The following is a 21,766-nucleotide window of genomic DNA, read 5'->3' on the forward strand; positions in this document are numbered from 1 at the left end:
TTGGTTGAAGAAACAAAATACATCTAGAGAAAGATCTCAATTGGATAAATATCTGGTTACTTAACTATAAGACAGTTTCAAATGATAGTTTTTACACAGGAAATCAGAAAGAGCGTCAGTTCTATAAGAATTCTAGTGCCGGTAGTTTTATCGTATCCATTAACAGCGTGTTATACAATTTTACTAATTTACGTTAGTTATGTCGAAAATATTAGTTATTTTGCTAAATCGATCGTAGCTAGGATTAACGGGGATTATATTAAACAAAATAATATCATAATAAAACAAAAAACATTGTTCTATAATTGTAAAAAGTGTTCAGTGCATCATAGAGTTGGTGCGTAGTGTTGCAAAGATGGAGACGACTGACGAAAATGAACAGAAAGTGCTGTATAACATTTTAAATGAAGATGAATTGAAGAAAGTACCCGATTTAATTAAAAAGAAACTCGGAGCACATTTTAACGCCAAGTTTGAAGAATTTATAACTGCTAAGGCAGTTTTTGAAAGTAACCGTAAAAATCTTGGTACGTATCGATAGTTTGTATTTAATTTTCTTCTTACTTTTAACAATCGTTCGATCTAATTCTTTATAATATTTTTTGTCTAGAACAAAATTTGGAAAAAGTTCAGAAAGAATTAACAGAAACTAAATCGAACTTCGATGAATGCAATGGCAAACTAGAATTGGCTGTTAAATACACTACAGAATTAGAAGTTAATTTGAATGAAGTTAAGGGTGAAGTACAGAAATTGCAAGAATCTGTTAAAAGGTATTTTATTGATTTAATTAGATAACAATTAAAGTTAATTAATAAACTTTGGGTATAATATATATTTTAGTGATCATTAACGTTGTATAATTATTACAATTTTTTATAGGTTAGAAAAGGAAAATGGTGACTTACGCAAACAGAGAGATGCAGCTGTCGATGAGAGAGATACACTGCAATTACAAGTTGAGCGAAGAGATTTTGAGATCGAAAGAATGCGTACTGAATTATCTTCTCTTGGAACTCAATTACAAACCGCTGTTGCTGCCAAGTGCCAAGCTCTTGCGGAAGCAGAAGAAGTTCGTAGCCGTGACATGACTTTGGATTTCAAGTTGGTATTTTTATGATTTAACAATATAAAAAATTGCAAGATTTTTAATGATAATTTAAATATACAAATTTATTTTATAGAGAAAAACGTTTAGAACAAGAAAGAACGCTTTTCTCTCAACAAATAGCTGGTTTGGAAGAAGAATTAAGTAAGAGAACAGCAGAATTACAAGCAACAAGGGCCGAAGCATCAGCACGAACTCTTCTGACTGACACTCGTTTATCACAACGCGATGAAGAATTGAGAATTGCTAATGAAACAGTTGCACAAATGCGTGAATCTCATTCGTCTCTTCAAAGACGTTGTGAAGAACTTTCTCAAAAGTTAGAAGAACAAAGAACGCAGGAGATATCTATGCACGCTTCGTACCGCGAAGAAATTGGAGCCCAAACTAGATTGGCAGATCTTTATAAAGGAATGGCAGATGAAGCTAATGCAAAAGCTGACGAATTTATAAACGCTGTTAAAGAACTTCAAGAATTGTTAGAACATGCTACTGAACAATTTGGTGAATTGGAAACAAATCATAATCAACTTAAGTTACAACATGACCAAGATTTACAAGAAAAAGAACAACAAATTACCGAACTTACTAAAGAACTAGAAAATGCAAACGAACTATTGAAAAATATTAAGCAAGGTAAGATATAAATATTGAAATCATGTTAACATTTGAATATGAATAAACATATTCTAAAAATAAAATGTTTTGTTTGATTACAGAGAAATTAGATCAAGCCGTTGAACAATTGGCACCAACAGCAGCCGTAGCTAGTAGAATTTTAAAGAAGGGATTAAGTCTCACACAAATTTATACACAATTAGTAGATGCAACTAATGAATTAACAATGGAACGCGAAGAAAACGAACGCTTAAAATCACAAATGGATGTTATCTTACGTGAACTTGAAGAAAAAGCACCTATATTGCAACAGCAACGCGAAGATTATGAAGCTGCGACAAATCATGTTGCTACATTGACAGCACAATTGGATGAACTTCTTACAGAAAATCATCGTCTACAGGAATCTGCTGATGAAGCAAATCGAGTATCCAAACATTACACTAAAGAAAATCAAAGGTTAAAATCAGAACTTGCCGATTTAGCTAGACAGGTAAATTATTTATAGATTTATTTATTATCGGAAAAATAAAAAATGAGAAATAAATTAAGATATATATTGATATGTTCTGTTAACCATCTATTTATTATTTTTTTCTTTTATTAGGTATGTTATCTTCTTAAAGAAGTTCAAGAAAATAGAAGTGGCAATAGTTTACACAAAAATGAATTTTCAACAACAAATACGGAAGATCTAGATTCTTCGCAAATAATTACGAAACAACTTGTAACATTTAAAGACATCGAAGAATTACAAGAAAATAATCAAAAATTATTATCAATTGTACGGTCATTGTCAACAAAACAAGAAGAAATGGAAAAAGCTACTGATGAGATTAATTCTGGCGAAATGAAGGAAAAATTGGATAGGTTTGTATTTATATATAGAATAATGTTTTTTTAATAACATTAAAAATAAATTACAATAAAACAATAATTAAATTGACATTAAATATCCATATTAGGTATTTGGAACAATTAGCAGAAATGCAGGAAGCTCAAGATAGACAAGCTAAAATGTTGGATGGTTTATTAAGACAACGTGATATGTATAAAAATATGTATCAGCAAAGTTTGAAACAATCAAGTACAACAGAAATGAAAGATGTGTCTAATGAAGAAAATAAGGAATTAAATACAAGCACAGCAGAAACTATAAACGAAGCAGATAAATCTATAGATTCAGTGGATAACGAAAAAGAAAAGGAATGGAAAAGAAAATATGAGGAATTAGAGAATAAATTGAAACAAGTTACAGACGAGTTTGAATTGTATAGGAAAGAAAAAATAGCTCATGAAAAAATGTTGGGCGAAGAAGTTGAAAGACATAGAAAGAAGGCAGATGCAAATTCGGCTTATTGTTGCAGATTGAAAGCACAGTTGGATTCTGCGAATGCACGTTTTCAACTTCTCCAAGCAAATGTAGCGTCATATAAATCACAAATAAAAGCATTGGAAGAGAAATGTTGTAATTACAATGTTACCATTGGAAAGCACGAACAAAGTATTATGATCTTGAAGGATGAAGCTCTATCTGCTCAAACACGTTTGTCTCGCGCCGAAGTACAATTAGAGAATTTACGTCAAGAAAGACAATTATTGCGAGATTCGGAAGGACGTCTTTTAAAAGAACGAGAATTATTCCAACGGGAAAGACAAACGCAATCTTTGTTAAGAGCTGATGTAGAATCTATCAAAGCTTCTTTGGAGCGTGTTCAAGCGGAAAATCAATTACGTATTGAGCAACGTTTCGACGATGCTTCCAGAGAATGTGCTGCGTTGAGACGACGTCTACAGGAAGAACAAGATCGATTCAGAGAGCTATTATCGACTATGGAAAAACAATTAAATACGGCACAGGAACGTCTAGCAGAGGAACGTGAAATAACTGAACGTATTCGTAACGAATTGGAAGAAACTCGTAAAGCAGAAAAAGAAAGTGTTCTGAAACTTGAAGAAGCCAATTCAAAGTTAAGACAAGCTGTTGCCCATTCAATATCAAAACCTTTTACTGGCGACGAAAATATGACTAAAAGATTAAAGGAACTAGAAATGCAATTAGCAACCAATCAAGCCGAAGTTAAATCTCTAACAGAACAATTAAAAACTGCACGTCAACAGGGTCAACAATATTGCGATATTGCTGAAAGTGCAGAGGTACAGTTAAGAGAATTAACAGAACAACATAATAAATGTAAAGAAGAATTGGAAAATGCTCTGAAACAATCGAGAGTTGAAGTTAATTCCCTTCAAAAACGAGTTAAAGAATTAGGTGAAGAATTAGCTAAAATCTCAAATGGTCGCCAAGAAACAGATTCTGAGTTACGGCAAAAGCTCGCAGAAGCTGAAAGAAAGCTCGAAGAACTTGACGAAGTCAAGGGTGAATTAGAACTTGTTAAAAGTGATTTGCAGGTTGCTTCGACGACTGCATTGGAAACTGAAGAAAAGTACACTAGAGAAATGGTTCTACATTCGGCAGATTTACAATTACTGGCAAAATTGAAAGAAGATATGCAAAATGTAGATCAAAAAATGGCAACATTGACTCAAGAAAGAAATGCAGCTGTTGAAGCATTGGAATTAGAAAAAGCAGCATTTAAGGAAAGAGAAACGAAGTTAATTGAAGAAGTTCAAGAAACTTTAAAAAGGGTTGAAGATCTGGATGCACAAAACGTTCTTTTACATGACGAAATTCAAGAGTTAAGTGACAAAACAACTATTATGCGAAGTCAACAATCAAATAATGACAGTCCAAATACTAGTATCGAAGCAATGAATCGTAGTTTTAGTATCGCGGATGAAGATTCCAAATCTGCTGAACAATTACTCAAAGTTATTAAATATTTGAGACGTGAGAAAGATTTAGCCATGGCTAAATTTGACATTTTGAGAACTGAAAATTTAAGATTAAAATCTCAAGCAGAAATGGCGGAGAAACGATTAAAGAAAACTGAAACTATGCTTAATTCCGAAAGAGAAAAATCTGAAATTGATGTGGTTACAACATCCAAGCATGCTGAATTATTAAGAAAAATTGAAACATTAAATGCCATAACCGATTCTAATAGGATTTTGAGAGAAGAAAGAGATAATTTGTCTGCTAAGGTGAACGAATTAACGTCACAGGTAACGGTATTATCAGAGGAATTGGTACCACTTCGTGATACATCCAGAGATTTAGCAGCTAAGAATGAAGCATTAACACAAGAAAACACTGGCCTCAAAGGAGAAGCTACAAGATGGAGACAAAGAGCTAACGCGTTAGTTGAAAGATCCAACAAGGCTAGTCCTGAAGATTGGCGTAGATTGCAAACAGAACGTGAAAGTCTAAGTAAATTACTTACTTCTGAACGCGAAACGCATGCTAAGCGTACAGAGGAATTGAATCAATTGAAATTAGAAAAAAGTAAATTGGAAGAACAATTGAGTCAACTTCAGAAACAAGTACAGGCACAAGGTGAACAAGTTTCTAAAATTTCCGAGGAAGCACGTAAATTGGGTCAAGATTTAAGTGAAGCACTTGCAGATTCTACTTCAAAAGCTAAAGATTTAGCAACATTAAGAAAGGAACTTGGAGATAAGGAAGCAGTTTTGAATGATATCAAAAATAAGGAAATTCAGATAAGAAAGATAGCTAAGAAATATAAAACACAATTTGAGGAGCTTGCTAAAACGGTAGAAGAAGAGAAAAACAAATCTGAAGATACGCGAATGTCTTCAGGTAATGCAGGAGGCGATGATTCAGGACAAGTAACGCAAGAACGCGAAGACCAATTACGCGAAGAAGGTCGGCAAGAATTACGACAAGCGAATGTTGAATTAACTACGAAGATTGATGATTTGAATCGTCAGATATCAATTATTCAAAATGAATCAGAATCTTTAAAGAAAGAGATAGATACGATGAATAAGGCTAGCGTAGAAAAAGAAGAGCGTGCTAAACAAGTATTGAAAGGTGCTAGGACAAAGATCATGCAACTTACAGAATCAAAAAAAGTCTGTGAGAAAGAATTGCTTGACCTGAAAGCAAAAATAGAATCTGGATCGAATGACTCGGATACATCGGAGCATGATGCAAGACTTGCTGCATTAAAATCTCAAATGGAAGGAAGAATATCTCGTTTGGAACATGAAAAGACAGAAATTCAAGCAGAAAAGGAAGCTCTACTACAACGTATTACACAGTTGCAGAGACAATTAACAGGAGTTAGTGGGGTTAGTCCGCCAAGTGAACCTCCTACTGCTAATATTAAGCCTATGTCTGCACGTGCAGAAACACCTCTAGCAAGTATTAGGCCAATGAGTGTAGTAGTTCAATCTAGAACAGCAGCAGTGTTACCGACAACTGCAACCGCACCTGTTATGGTTGCACCTCATCAACAGCAACAACCTCAACAACAAATAGTTCATACAACTGAAACAAGTTCTCCGACAAGTAGTCTCACAGATTTTCAACCAGCTAGTACAAGTAGTTCCTCACAAACTACACCAGGTACGCTACGTCAGTTAGTCGTTCAACCACAATTGAGCGAATCTGCTGAATCAACTCAAAGAGAAGATGCAGAAAGTGGTGAAACTTTAAATGTACAACAACAGCAATGTCAGCAACAACAACAGCAGCAGCAGCAACAGACTGTGGCACTTGTTAGCCCACGAGTTGAACAACAGCAACAACAACAACAAGCGGTAGCCAGTGACCAACAGCAAACGGTAGCTAGCAGTTCTACACAGTCAGTTAGTACTTCTCAAGCATCTACTGGTCATAAACGGACTAGAACACTTGATTCTACTGCATCCGGATCAGGAATAATAGAAGATCACAATAGGCAAGAACAAGCATCTAGTCCAAAAGCCAAGAGAAGTAGGCAAACAGAGTTAGGGTCATCGGCTAGTGCCAGTCTTTCAGAAATAGAGTATCAAGTAAGTATTGAATGGTATATACAAACAAATAATTTAAACAAATATATATAATACTTGTCGTATTTGTAGGTACCTACTTCTAGTCAGCGTGATCAAGATGAAGAAGTTGAAGAAGGTTGTGTAGTAATAGTAGATTGTGACGAAGGAGAAGGAGGTGGGAATAATCAAGCACAAGAAGAAGAAGAATTTGATAATGATCCGTACGAAGAAATGGAAGAGGAAGATGAAATGCCATATGAAGTTGAAGCTGAGGTAGAACGAGATAGCAACGAAGTTGAAATTATAATGGAAGAAGATTCGGCTAGTGTGGAGGTTCCGAGGCAAGCTCAAGCAACGATACCTGTAAATCAACAGCAACAGCAATCAGAAGCAATTAGTAGTGCTGGACAAACGGGTGAATCAGCAACTTCCTTTGCCTCTCGCTCATCGCGTGGTATTGCACCAATGCCCCGACAGCAGCAACAACAACATTTGCTTTTAGTTAGTTTTTTAATTTATATGAATATGCTATTTCTAAAAAAAAAAAAACATTAATTTTATTAATACATAATTAATTAAATGCACATTTTGATATTATAGCCACAACAAGGATACGAAGATGGAGGTGATGATAGCATAGTACCCAGTACTCCCACATTGTTTGTTCCTCGACGAGGAGATGGATTTGGAGAAGCTGTGAGTTCACCCCAAGTACCTCAAGCACGATTCACTTTTGGAGATTCGTCTGCATCCAATACAGCTTCTTCGACACCTTCACTAACTACTACTACTGGAACTGTTACTCGAACAATATTTGGTTCGTTAAGTTCAGGAGCAGCCCAAGTGGTACAAGAAAGCATAGATGATAACAGGATAGATCTTGGTCAATTAGAAGATGGTGGTACTGGTCGTAGTGTACCTACTACACCTTTACAAGTTTCCCCTGCTGCAGATTTACCTCCATCTGTAAGTAATTAAATAACACACACATATTCATGTACGTTATTCTTACAAATAATAATAATTCTTTATTTTGTAGACTAGTAGTGGTCCATCAGAAGAACAAGAAACTCTCGGTACTGTAACAACAGTACCGGTAATAGGTGCATCTGTAAGTGATACTAACGAAGAATCTACGATTGTAAGTATTCGTGTAGGTAGTGCAGATCAACAGCAACAACAACAGGGTCAAACGGAAGCTATTACAGAATCTAGTACGATGCCAACCGAAGGTAGATGACATGATATTTACATAAGATAATATTTCTGATACATTCCGATCAAATGAATTATTCGTATTGTAAATCACATTAATTGAATTAATTGCAGGAGTGAGTTCAGAAGGTGAAAAGCGGACAGAAGAAGCTGGATCTTTAGTGTCCGGTGATGACGATGCCGTTGACACGGGAGAAGGTGTAGAAGAACCTGGAAGTGACATTGTTGAAGATGATGCAGAGGAAGAAAGCAGAGAAGCTGAAGCATCTCCTTCCAGTAATACTCGTCAACGAACAATGGCTGCTGCTGCCGCTGCAGCTGCAGCTGCAGTTGGTAGTAATGGTAATAGTAATAGGGGTGCACCACTTAGACGATCAGCACGATCACCATTCCGTACTCGTGGAGCAAGACCAACCCCTATTGTCTGGGAAAGTCAATCTGGAAGAGGTTATTATAACTACGCATATATACTCTTTCATATGTTCTATTTATTTATCTTGGATAAAAATGCCTTTTTCCTTTTTTTATTTCTTTTGAGACAGCATCATCTGGTCATTTTTTTCCAGAACAAAATTTAAATTCTGATGTTAGTATATGTATTAAATATATTTATCTTATCTATTATCTTCGCGATTTACAATTAATTACTCATTTATTTGCAATTTTTTATTTTTTTTTATGTTCAGGAGGACAAAATGTAATGCGTGGTCAAGCAACACGAGGAACAAATAACGAAGGTGGAGGAAGAGGACGAGGTTCTAGAGGACGAGGTAGAATGCGGGCTAAGTATCCATACACACGATTTTAAGTATACTATATAGAGCAGGTACATATAATTGTATATGACCATACATCTCTCTTTTACATCTCATTAATATAGTGTCAGTTGAAAAAAAAGAAAAAAATATACTTAGCTTATAAAAAAAAAAAATAGGAATTGAATATTATAAGAAATATAAATGGATTTTCACAAATCAAGTAACGTTACAACAAACATATATACTTCTTTTACTTTCTTTTTATTCTTAGTGAACAAAAATTTATGAAAATATATTTCTTATGAATAGGATATTAGAAGCATTGTACAAATAAAATAACGTATTTACTATATAATAATAATAATTATAATAATAATAATTATTATTAGGACATAATCATTTCATGAAGATAGGGAATCTTAATGAATCCTTTTTTTTCTTCTTTTCTCTTTCAAGTATTGCACAGAAAACAATAATTGCTATATACAGTAATACTATTTGTATATTTTATTTTTTAATACTGAAAATATGTTTAACTACATTCCATTATAATCATTTTATTTCCAAGTATAGAAGACTTGATTAGTAATTTAAAAGTGCCTAAGCTCTTCGTCCTTTTTGTTAGAACTCTACCAAATTTATTCGTTATTTTTTACAAATTAATCCAAATAATAACATGTTCGTTATTTTTTAAAAATAATTCTATTTTTCTTCTTGATCTTTTTCTAATTCTTTTTTATTCAAGTATTTTTTTGACAAGTATATTTTAGTAGAACTAAAAAGAAAATAAAACAGAAAATATAAAGATAAATTTAAAAAGTTATTACGTGCTAATGTAAAAACGAAGAATAACATAATTCATTTATTATTTTTATGGCAGTATTTGTCATCTTACTTAAAATGTATAAATAAATAAACTAGCCTATAATTTCCATATTCGGAACTAGCTTGTATAAAATTGATTAATATTACGTTTTTTTTTGTATGTGTGTTGTATTGAAACATTTTTAGGACTTTAAATATATAATAATTAATTTTTGTAATTACTTCCAATTATAATTTAAAATGTTTTCATTATATATATATTACATATGATAAAATAAAATAAATCTTTTTCTTCTATTTTTTTCATATCAAAATTTGTCGCCAAAAAAATACGAATATTATTTTAACGCGCACGCGCGTGCGCATATATATATATATATATATGTGTGTGTGTGTGTGTGTGTGTGTGAAAGCTAGTGTATATTTTTATTAAAATAAATTTACTTTTTATATATATTCGCTAGGTATATATACATGTATGTGTGTATTAAACTGTCCAAAAATAATTTCACATATATACGGTACGTATGGACGTCATTAGTATATAATTTATGGATATTGCGTAGCACGATGAATATTAATATCATGCCTACAATGCTATCAAGTTCTGCTCTTTCCATCTTTCCAAAAATGTATAATTATTTCCTATTAAATTCAATATCAGTTAATTTCATTTAATTACAAATAAACTTGTTCCTTTATTAATTAATAAGACGCCGAAGTCTTCCCGAAATTAAAAAAAATAAATGAAAATCAGTTTATATGATTATTTCAGTCTCCAACTCCAACAATTCGTGTCACGAATTGTATATTTCATTAAATTTAAATCAATAAAGAATTCTATCTTTTTAATATCTTAAAAAAGATGAAGAAAACAACCTAATTGTTTTTTAAGAACAATAATGCAATGGTAAAAACTTTGATTGAAAGTTATTTTCGTCAGTTAATATTTTATAAGTTTCTTTTGAATGAAAATGATATAATGTAAGTACGATAAACATAAAAAAAAACTAATTGATTATAAATACGATCACACACAATAAATTAATTAGTATAACTTAAACTATAAATATTATAGGATATATATAAATATAATTACAATTATAATATGCTATCTATATAATATCACAATTAAACGAAGCGTATTTTGTTTCCTTTTTTATGCAAATTTTTTTCAGTTCAGTGAATTAACGACCTTCTTTTTTATATACATATATTATATATATTTATATAATTATTATAATTATAATTAAATAATTGTTTCTTAGCATTCGGAGCATTCCTAAAAATTGGATACTAGTAATTCGACAATGTGGAAAAATAGTATAACTTTGAAACCAAAGAATGAATTCTAATGAAATTTAATTTATATGAATTTCTAAACATTGAGAAGAGCATATTTATTGAAATTTAAACCTAAAATATAAATTTTATCTATATATCTAATTACTAAAAAAAAAAAATACTTATGTCCCCTTACAGGAATCTTCCGAGTACAAAGTGTTATAATTATATTTATATAATATAATATTTAATTCAATCAACGGCTTAATCACGTTGGATTATTTTATATCATTAAAATCAAGCAACTTGAGCATTGTTAGTAACATGGATGGGGTGACTTGTCCAAAAAAAAACAAAAGATTTTCAGAGAGTCGGTAAAAAACACAACTTCTCTGGTATTGAACAAATATAAAAAGGTGTTAATAGAAAAATACCTTAACCCATAAAAGGGAGAGCAAAAAATATAGTTTAACTCCTTGTAATACAGATTCAAGAAATTAGTATCTTTTCCAATCCGATTAAGAATAAATATATATTTTTTGTTGCTCTCCCTTTAACAGGTGAGTCACTTCTCTATAAACCACTTTCTCACACTTATTCAATTCTACCAAAGATAGGAATTTTTTTACCGTTTCTCTGAAAGAAGCATATGGTTTTTGTCTTTTGTTTTTTCGTACAAGTCACCCTATCCATGTTACTGACCGTGCTCACGTTGCTTGACTTTAGTGATCTAAAATAAAAACTAGTAACCCAACGTGGCTAAGTCGTTGATTTTATAATATTATATATTATATATATTATATTAAAAATATATAATATACTTAAATATCATATATGTATACAATTTGAATTTTGTTTATATTTGATTGATTTATTTAGTTTTTCTAAGAAGATTTCAATTTTGGCAAAAGTCCTTAGTAATATTGTTCTCATAAATATAATACACATTTATACGTCCTAATGAATATTATCACCGAGACCTTTACTTACATATCTTTTTCTTTTTGTATAGTTTCTATTCTTTTCTTTTTTTTGTTTTTTTTTTATTCACAGGAACGTAGGAATCAATTTTGTTGTTCATGACATCAATCAAATCATCTCAATGTTCGGGATCGAATAACTCCGGCGTTGATCGGGGTTGGTATCCGCACAAATACATTTACCGTGTTGTTCAACTCTTATCCATAATCTTTTCTTCTTAGTAGTTTCTATACTACTAATGTCAATTTCTATTTCGTCGTAATAAATCTGCGATTCTATCGGAGTACAACTTTTAGTTATAGCTTTACAACATCCGGAATGTACATCACATCTGTTCAAAACAATATAAAGTGGAAAATCAACGATTTCCGAATTGCTGTGAACAGTCTTCATCAAATCCCTTAAATTGTAGGATCGAAATTGTGGTTCTCGGCAAGAGAAATTTTGTGCAGCTTCTAATGAACGTGAAAAGTTCATCCTTTTGGGTGTACGATGAAGATGATGCATTTGATGACGACTTACATTGTTAGTCGTCATTGCTTGAGCCGTATTACACATGATCGATACGATCAAGATAATTAGCCTAAGGCAAAAATCATATTTAATCTTTTGTTTGAACATCTTTTCTTGCTTTTATTTGTGTGTATATATTTTTCCCTTTCCTTCTTCTTCTTCTTTTCCCTCTTCTTGTCTCAATTAAAGCAAAAAGAAATTTGTTTGTATCTGATGCATCCGCTTGTGCACAATTGGTTGTCAATTTTTTGTTCACTACCCTTGCGCACTTATTTTAAAACACAAAGATAAACGAATTGTTTAGACCCATGCACGAGAAGAACAAGAAGTTGAATGATTAAATTCATTCAGAAGATCTTTTGGGTCCAAATTGGAACGATTAGAAGGTGGACGACGTTTAAAGCAAAGAAAATTGTCTTTCTACTCAAGAAAACGTTGTCGTTGGACGCATTCTTAACTGACTGAGATTCGTCGACTAGCAGAGGAGTATTTATATATGGCAGAGAGGTTGCACGCGTGATCGGTGGTCGATGAACGTGTAACATATCCCACATTGGAAAAATAATCTTCTACGTAAGAGCTTTCTTCCTTTTCTTCCTTTCAATTTTTTTTTCTTCCCCCCCCCCCTTTCTTCTTTACACCCGCAAAATTAAACAGATTAACTATTTATTTCCTTACTTCTTGAATCATCATCATCAATTTTAGCAGAAAAAAATTCTTTATTTCTATAATGAACTAACTTTATCCTCTATTCTAATTAAGAGGAAGGATTTTATATTTAATATTCGGAAGTTTTTTAGCCGGAAATTTGATTGAACATGTTGATAAAAATATTTAGTAGTAACGACATTGTCATTTCTAATTAAAATTCTATTTATATAATTATCGGGGACGTATTACATACAATTATTTAAAATCATTATTACGATCGATAAGTCAGTGGTATTTCATTATTTTAGGAAAAGGGTTTTATCATTGACTCATATCGACATGATTCATCTGGTATTATTCAATTATCTGAAAATTACCTATGCAATTTTGATCATAAATTCGTTTTTATCAAAGTTAACCGCAGAAAATATTACAAGCAATACCTGATTTGTATTATGGGTATTTACTTTTTATACGAATCATCTTTTACCGGTATATATTGTTCATTAAAAAATCTCATATGTGAAGATGAATATGCATAAATTAAAACGGATGAAAAATAAGAGGAAAAATAAAACATATATCTATATATAAATGTCCTTATATTTTTATCCATTTTTAGGAAAATTCTCAGAAAATATCGAATATTATTTGAATCGTATGTAGGAGAGATGACGTATTTAAGAACAAGGAAATCTTTGAGGAAAAAGGATATTTTGCATAATAAATAGGTGCGTCATATTGGAGCATGATTAAAAATAAATCTATATAAAAAATAAATTGATGTAAATCAATGAGGCAAAAAGAAATAAAAGGACTCCTTAGGGTAGAAAAAAAGTGATTTAATTTACGATCATTTTTTATCTTTTTTGTTCTTTAGATCAAAAGAATAGATAAAGGAAAAATATATGATCTGTTAAATCAAATGAATAGTTAATAGATTTGTTTGATTAATTTGTCAATTATTAGTTGCGTTTAGGTAATAAAAATTGAGAAATATTGAAAATTAGAGGTAAAATTGATTTAATTATCTTATTATAATAAAAGCAATAGATTATGATACGCACGTGCGTTTAAGTTCTATAATCTTATAAATAAAATAACATCTGGAATTGTAGGAAGAAAGTATGAATCATTTTCATTCCAAAGAGTAGCCATATGGAATATATTATAGATACCGATATGTGATAAAATTAGAAATCTTTTAAATTAATTCTGTATTGTCGAAGAATTTGACTGAAATAAAAAAAAATGAAGATCTCAAAAATTCTATAAATATGTCTACTACTATTAATATCGTAAAATCGAAATAGTTTAACCTTGTTTCGTAAAGTTTATAAAATGAGAACTAAAAAGTTCTAACAATAATGATAAATTTTTATATTTACTGTTCAAAATGTCGAAAGTATTTTTAAACCAAGAAAACATGAATATTTATTACAAATATAATTTGTGCGACGAAAATACTCTAGCTGTTGTAAGAGAATATCGAAGCAAATTTTCTGGCAAAAAAGTGAAGCATCATTAAGTTTTTTCGAATGTGCATTCACAATTACGCGAAACAGGTTCATTTCGTCCTACAACAGTGTCGGACTTGCATTCGCGTAAATAACCGGTACTTTCATCAAAAAATTAGGTGCTTTACAATATTATATCAAACAATTTTAAATAAAACTTTAAATGATCTATGATCGTATAACATTTTTGCTCTTATTTTCATAATACATAAAATATGCTGACACACACAATAATAATTATTAAAAAATCTTTCACTTCAAAGATACAGGACAGTATTTTTTTATTAAAGTTAATTAACTAAACAATTGACAAAGATGTTAATATCAAAATGAAAAGGAATCTACCTAATCGATTCGCTAATTATAGCAAAATAATTTAATAATAATTGTCGAAAAATCTTAAAGCTAATTTTTACAGCTACAGCATTTTACATATTTTGATTAAGGGGTAACACCACTATAGAATTTTCAAAAAATCGATTTTTGTTTTTTTAGCTTGAAGTGTACTTTAGACATCTAAAAACATTATGAACTTGGTCCTGAAGTAAAAAAATATTTTTAACATTGCAAAATCTTATTTTTTCGAAGCGTCTTAAAGCGCTTTGAATAGTTATAACAAAACTTTAAACGCGTTTTTTTCGCAACTATTATACATTTTTTAAAGTGGGCGGACTCAGAACTCGAGCATCATTTAACCGATTAACTTGAAATTTTGAAGATAGTTTGATAGTTATATTATCTACAGATATAGCATATCCGATTTTTAATTGAATAAAAACTTTATTTTTATAAACAATTTTCTACATTTTTTTTTGTCAAAAAGTCGATTTTATTATTCAAAGTTGCGTCATTTTAACAAAATTTGACTTAAGGAAAAATTCGTATGTACTTCTCAAGATAATAGTACATAGATTAAGAATTTCTTTTGTTTTTTATTCTAAGTCTCACAGTTGTCCAGATATTAGTCCGCCCGTTTTAGTAAAAAAAAAAACAGGGTTTTGTTCAGCCACGATAACCGACGCCATTTTCTATCTAAAATTAATAAAAATATGTGTGTACATAGTTCAATATATGATTAACCAACCCTCAGAAAAGAAGTTCTATTCTTCATTTAGTTTTCGCAAAAAATATTCCCAAAAAAAGGCTTTTTTCGGGCTCTATAGTGGTGTTATCCCTTAATTAATCAATCAATTAATAAAGATTTACTAATGATACTTTGAACGGGATGTACCTGAGTGTACCTTGAAAAAAAAGGTGTCATGTCAATGTGATTATTTTAATATCGTATCCGCTAACTCATATACTTTACTATAATGTACTGTTGACGTAAACGTAACGGGGATATCCCTCGTTGTGAAAGAATTGACCGGATTGATTCATTAATAATACCGGTTTCTCATTGCTTCAAGTAGTTAAAAGATTATTTCTACAAAACTTATGCAATTCATTTACAAGTAACCCATACTTCATTCTATTTATAGAAAATTATACTTTACATTTTTTCTAATGATATTTGAAGGGGAAATTAAAAAAAAAATGCCACTTACGATGTCCACTTAAGCGATTATTGATAGCGCTATGACGATATTGGCATGATAAACTACAAAGATAATAATTTTTTATCTTAATTTAATATACCTATTTCCTTGAAGTATATTAACATAATTTGTTAACATTTTTACATCCAAGTTTGCATTTCTAATCACGGTTTGTCACAAGTGTACTGAAGTATCATCTTGCAACTTATACTGTGGTAATAAATAATATGATAAAAAAGCATAATTACGTTATTCTATAGTACATCTATTTTATCTTTAAAAATATTTCGATATTTCATATATACTATCATAGACTTTTATATCTTAAATCAGGTGTACTAATAACATGTGCATTAGAAAAAATATTGAACATTTTTACATCATATACTTATTTTACTTTTAAAACATTTGGTAGTATACTATTTTAACTTTTTACGTCTAAAATCCAAATTTTAAATTTCTAATCACGATTTAAAACGGTTGAAGTAAAATATCAATGGGGTCAAACGCAATTGCCTAATTTTGTATTCAATGGGTTACCCGTTAGTATGGTCTACCTTGATGATTCAATCTTGTAAAATGGTATAAACGGATGTATATACTCATATAGAAAAGGTCGAAGAATGATGTAGATATTTTATAGTCGTATTACTAATTTTCGAAGTAAAATTGCAATGAAAAAAAAGATACCTTTTTAACCACCGTTTTAAATACCACAGAAATTCCAAGGCAGCTTCACAGATTCCAGTGTCACTTTAAAGAGAATAAAAGGACCACGAATGTGTCTTTTGTGCAACAAGTAGATGTCTCGAAGACGTCTCCACTGCACATGATGACTCACTGCAACCTGTCGCATCTCTTGCGAGTGAAACATCTGGTATTTATCTTCTCTCAAAACGACATCTTGATCATACGTCATATTTTCTTTCCTAGATAAAACATAATTAAATTAATAATGTCGCATGTTTTTAGAATGAAATTCAATTATTCAAATATCGTATTCTTAAAAATATAAAAAATAAACATACAATAATAAATCTGCATATAGATTACAGATTATCAATAAACTTTATCAAAATTAACTAATGTTCTTTGTTAATTTATAGATAATCATGGTCCTTAATTAAGTATCTTTCGATTAGTATATTAAAATAACTTATTTTAACATTGTATATTTACATTTGAATTTCTAATAATAATTTAAAATAGTTCAGAGATATACTAAAGTATCATTTTATAACTTCTAATATGACAATAATAATATGATAATATGATGACTAGGATGACTAGTATGATTTTGTTTTGAAAGATTGCATACTTTAGGAGCGATCTGAATGAGATTCCAAAAGGAAATCTCTTCCAATCGTTATAAATGACGTTGTGCCAAAATGTAAGAGAGACGGAGAGAGAAAAATTTGATATGTGGGATGAAGGAGGTTGAGGAGGAGGAGGAGGAGGAGAAGGAGGAAGGAATAAGAAGGTATAACGTCACGCGAGTCAACTTGGTCTCACTTCGAATGGGAGGCAGGACCCACTAGTTGTAATTATAGTTATCTTTGCGATGTTCTCAGAACGGTTTGTTCTCGACCCCTCCCATTGCTTACCAAGAAACAAGAAGGAGATAGAAAAAGCTGTTAAATTCAGAGAAGAAAACGAGACAGTGAGATAGAGATCGAGGAAGAAGGGGCGCAAAGAGAAATCAGTAAAAGAGAGAGAGAGAGAGAGAGAGAAAGAGGGAGAGAGAAGGGGGAGAGAGTGGGTTGTGGATGAAAGTTACATATATATATATATATATATATATATATATATATATATATATATATATATAAAGAGAACAACAGAGAGTTGGAGAGAGAGAGAAAGAAAATCAGAGAAAGAATTCAGATCGCAGAAGAGAGAAGTTACAGTACACCTTGGTGTTGCCTATCGGAATAATCCTCCTTGTGCATCTCCAAGATTTCAAGGATCGAAGACAGATTAATCTGAAAGTAGATTCTTGATTTATTCGAAAACTTCCTGGGATCACAGGACTTTTTTATTTAAATCTTCTAGTGAATTATTTTTCGTGATATTCAACAATGAAGAGAATTGCTTTAGTTCTTTTTGCTGTTCTATTTCTTGTGGTTACCGGTAGACACCACAGGTAAAAATTTTGTAGTAAATAATTCATACGTCCCCTAGAAAATATTTTCATTCAACGAAATTGCAAGCGAAATATATTTTAATTATTTTTAGAGATAATGACTACCTACAGCACGTGCAATTGGTAAACGAATTTCGTTGCTCATTGCCACAACTACGAGCAGTTCCTGTTACAGAACTTCTTACAATTGGACCTGGTCCTGATGAAATTTTCTATCCTTCATCAACGGTATTAGCACGTTGCAGTGGGTCCGGATGTTGTCCCAATTCCAAACAGATCTGTGCACCAATTGAGACTAGAAACGTCAGTTTGGTGTTTATGGTTAAACATCTTATAGATCGACAACGGGACAGGCACCATGAAGTCATTCACGCTGTTGAAGATATCGAATGCGCTTGCATTGATGAAATCAAAGTTAATACGACGTAATTATTTCTCTTAACGTATAAATGCAATGGAAATGACTGAAATTATTTATGTTTGTGTATGCGTGCTTGTGATTGTACCTCAATTAATAATGAAAATTGCTTTAAAAACATATCAATTCGTATGTATCACGTAATCACTATCCTACGTTATTGATCGTAGATTTACTACTGAAATATTATTATCGTAATTATTTATTTATTATAATAATCAATCATTTGTATTTCCAATGAATTAAAAAAACATAATTTGATTGTTTTTACTTACATATTATAATATATTATATATATTTATATTTTTATATTACTATGTATTTGCAGCTAGCTCTTCATTGTTTATTAATACATGCATGGTATATGCACCTGTGATATTTTTATCTATTAAGATCTGAATCTTATATAAAAATAATAACTTTTCGATATTACCAGTTACTTAAATTTATTATAATCCTTTTCGCGTTGCAGCAGTTTTAATTATCTTATCTAATCTTTGATATTAAAATATTGTTTAGCATTTAATAGATCACGTTTGATACTTTCATTATCCGGTGTCAATTTTATTGCCGCTTCCAATTCAGGAATGCCGTGTTGAGGCGCAGATAATTTACAAAGAGCTGCACCTCGGCGTGCGTGACACCTGGCTCTTGACTCCCGATTACTTTCGCATTTTGGTTCCATGAGTTCTAATGCCTAGCAAAATCACAAAAATATATTAAATATCAATGAAATGGAATTAAATCAAAATTTAATGAAAGAATTTTATTTAATTTATATTGAATTTTGTTTTGAATTTATATTAAAAATAAAATCGTTTCGATTCTACACGTATATTTCTTTGGCTGTCACTTGTTTTTATTACACACGTCATTAATGTAAATGTATTACAATAAGTCCTTACTTTGCTACAATCTTCGGTACATCTATAATAATTCTCAAGTGCATAATGAGCCGCAGATCTATTAACATATAATGACGCCATTTTATCGCTAATTTTTATACCAAGAGAATAAGCACTGATAGCACCTAAATAATTTCCTGCCTTGAAGAATTCGCTGTAATAAAAATTTTAAAAATTATTATGAACGAAATAAAAAACAAAAAATAAAAATATATTAAAATTGATTAAAAAACAAAAAGTCATTGTTTAACGTACTCTCCCTTATCTTTTAACCATTGCGGGTCTCTTTCCTCTGGTCTCAGATCTTCAGCTACAAAACCAGTTTTTCTTCTTGCTTCTGCTTGTTTCTCCAACCACTACAATTAAATCGTCAATAATAATGTCATACTAATTATCATTAATTTATTGAAGGTTGTCTCATAATAAATGAGAGATCATTGTAAAAAATAATAAATATGAAAAAAAAGAAGAAGTAGAAAAAAACAACGTACTTCTTGTTCTTCTATCAAATGACTTTCTCTTGCCGGAGTTGGAAATGTACGTTCGGAAAATTTAATATTAATAGTAGCATTTTTTCTTGGTAATGGTACGGCTTTATTAGGTTCGTCGAATATTTGGTTCATCCTTTGTGGTTTTCCACTTGTCAATATTCTATCGATTAATTCTTTCCTACAACTACGAATACTTTTCGTAGAAGTAAACGATGACTTACGTAAGATGTTGCCATTAATTGATTTATCATACGAGTTACGATCGGAATCCGATTCGCTATCCGTCGAAATATTTATTTCCTCGGTAATATTTAATTTATGCTTATTCGTCGTTAGATCATTTTCCTTTGCGTTACATTGGACTGATCCATCTTCTTTTCTTGGAAATTCAGATTCATGAAACGATGCTTCCTTTACTTTGGATTCATTCCAATCTAATTCCCTATCATTTCTACCTTTGCTGCAACCCTTCGTGTCATTAACGAAAATTTCTTCATCGGTCATTGGCCTGTTCTTCACCGTACCGGTAACATCATCCTTAAACCATTTTAACGGTGGCCTTCAAAAATATTTTCCGTTCAAATTATTTTATAATATATTTCACATTCTAATAAATATTTTAATTAAACGCATATACATTTTAGAGTTATAAAATAAAATAAAAATTAAATAAACATTGAACGTTTCATGCTGACGTCATAGTTTTCATTATAATTTCCACAAATAGTTTTATCGAGCATTTGATGTAAAGTATAATTATATTAGCATAAAGATTATTTATGTATAAAAATGAAAATGATAAAGCAATTTACTTGTACGCTTTACGATTTTTTTCAATTTTTCCTTGTTCATTTTTTAAAATCGGTATCTCGGTTTTAGATCTCCAATCTTCTAACGCTTCCATAGCTTCTCTTCTATAGGAATCCCTCATGGCATTTATTTTATTCAAAACTGCTGTATCTAAATCTATTTGCGCTCTCACTGCTTCCTTTTTCAAATATTGTCGCTTCTCTAGAAATAAATATTTTTTTATATAAAATATACGCATGTGTGTGTTCATATATGCATTAATTGAACGAACCGCTTTGAGCTTTCTGTCGTTCTTCTGTAACTTTTTGAATACGTTCAATCGCACAATTACGGTAATTCTTTTTAGTATTTTTATCAAGATCATCTAATTCAAGTTGAGGCCATTTTAGAGAAATATTAGCTTTTCTTAAAGAAAATATAACTTTATTATCATCCAGTGTACATGTACTTTCTTCCTCGATAATATTTGCCCAAAGAAATAGTTCTAATAAAAATGGTGGACAACTAGCCTAAAGTGATGCAAATTTAAAAAATGTTATTAATTTGTTCTTCGTAATGCACTTACTTTGAAAATAAATATTTCAATAAAATTAGATAATATTTTAATGATAGTAAAACAGATTTTAAATACATATTTAAAAATTAATACGTACCTTTAAATAATTATCGATCACCAAAAAATCGATCTTTTTAGGACGACTTTTAAATGGAACGTAAACTATAACAGAATCTGCAGTATCTCGCCATGTATAATCTTTAATAATTATAACAGGCATTTTTTTATAATTATTTCAATATAAACTCAATTAGATGATTAATCATTAAGTGAAGTATGCGTCAAATTGAATATTTTGCTTTACTTAAACTTCATTCGTTATCTTCCTTTATTTGTTTTCAATATTGTTTTAATATAATTTTCTTCAAATTTTACACATTTTAGAATTATTATTTTGTTCAAATATTCAACAAACAGTTAAAGAATAAAAATTCGAGATTATAACTGATAGTCTATATCGATCAAACAATTTTAACGTATCCTATCTATACCTATACTATGCGCAGTAAATTTTAATTAGTCGTTCATAAAATCGC

General features: G+C 30.7%; 4 protein-coding genes across 4 annotated transcripts; 2 read left to right on the top strand and 2 right to left on the bottom strand.

The window, feature by feature from the left end:
• Positions 1 to 117: 117 nt before the first annotated feature.
• Positions 118 to 10,112, top strand: Mgtor (nuclear basket protein megator). Its single transcript, XM_015315756.2, has 12 exons — positions 118 to 527; positions 611 to 773; positions 883 to 1,104; positions 1,185 to 1,744; positions 1,828 to 2,219; positions 2,334 to 2,596; positions 2,692 to 6,646; positions 6,716 to 7,126; positions 7,226 to 7,591; positions 7,665 to 7,857; positions 7,955 to 8,287; positions 8,527 to 10,112. The coding sequence occupies exons 1-12, from the start codon at positions 356 to 358 to the stop codon at positions 8,646 to 8,648; spliced, it is 7,152 nt and encodes a 2,383-aa protein (XP_015171242.1). The 5' UTR covers positions 118 to 355; the 3' UTR covers positions 8,649 to 10,112.
• On the bottom strand, positions 9,456 to 12,309 carry LOC107063793 (uncharacterized). The gene has a single exon (XM_089173080.1). The coding sequence runs from the start codon at positions 12,307 to 12,309 to the stop codon at positions 11,797 to 11,799; it is 513 nt and encodes a 170-aa protein (XP_089029206.1). The 3' UTR covers positions 9,456 to 11,796.
• Positions 12,310 to 17,910: 5,601 nt separating this feature from the next.
• LOC107063794 (vascular endothelial growth factor A-A) lies at positions 17,911 to 18,590 on the top strand. Its single transcript, XM_015315885.2, has 2 exons — positions 17,911 to 18,050; positions 18,143 to 18,590. Exons 1-2 carry the CDS (start codon positions 17,986 to 17,988, stop codon positions 18,477 to 18,479), a joined length of 402 nt encoding a protein of 133 aa, XP_015171371.1. The 5' UTR covers positions 17,911 to 17,985; the 3' UTR covers positions 18,480 to 18,590.
• Positions 18,591 to 18,721: 131 nt separating this feature from the next.
• LOC107063792 (dynein axonemal assembly factor 4) lies at positions 18,722 to 21,761 on the bottom strand. The gene is made up of 7 exons (XM_015315883.2): positions 21,328 to 21,761; positions 20,946 to 21,183; positions 20,677 to 20,875; positions 19,865 to 20,423; positions 19,629 to 19,729; positions 19,374 to 19,527; positions 18,722 to 19,165 (listed from the first exon to the last, which is right to left on the bottom strand). The coding sequence occupies exons 1-7, from the start codon at positions 21,448 to 21,450 to the stop codon at positions 18,959 to 18,961; spliced, it is 1,581 nt and encodes a 526-aa protein (XP_015171369.1). The 5' UTR covers positions 21,451 to 21,761; the 3' UTR covers positions 18,722 to 18,958.
• Between the last annotated feature and the right edge of the window lie 5 nt (positions 21,762 to 21,766).

Source organism: Polistes dominula, unplaced genomic scaffold, assembly GCF_049000335.1.
Source record: "Polistes dominula isolate Pdom_NZ unplaced genomic scaffold, Pdom_raw_medaka contig_22, whole genome shotgun sequence".
Lineage (NCBI taxonomy): Eukaryota > Metazoa > Arthropoda > Insecta > Hymenoptera > Vespidae > Polistes > Polistes dominula.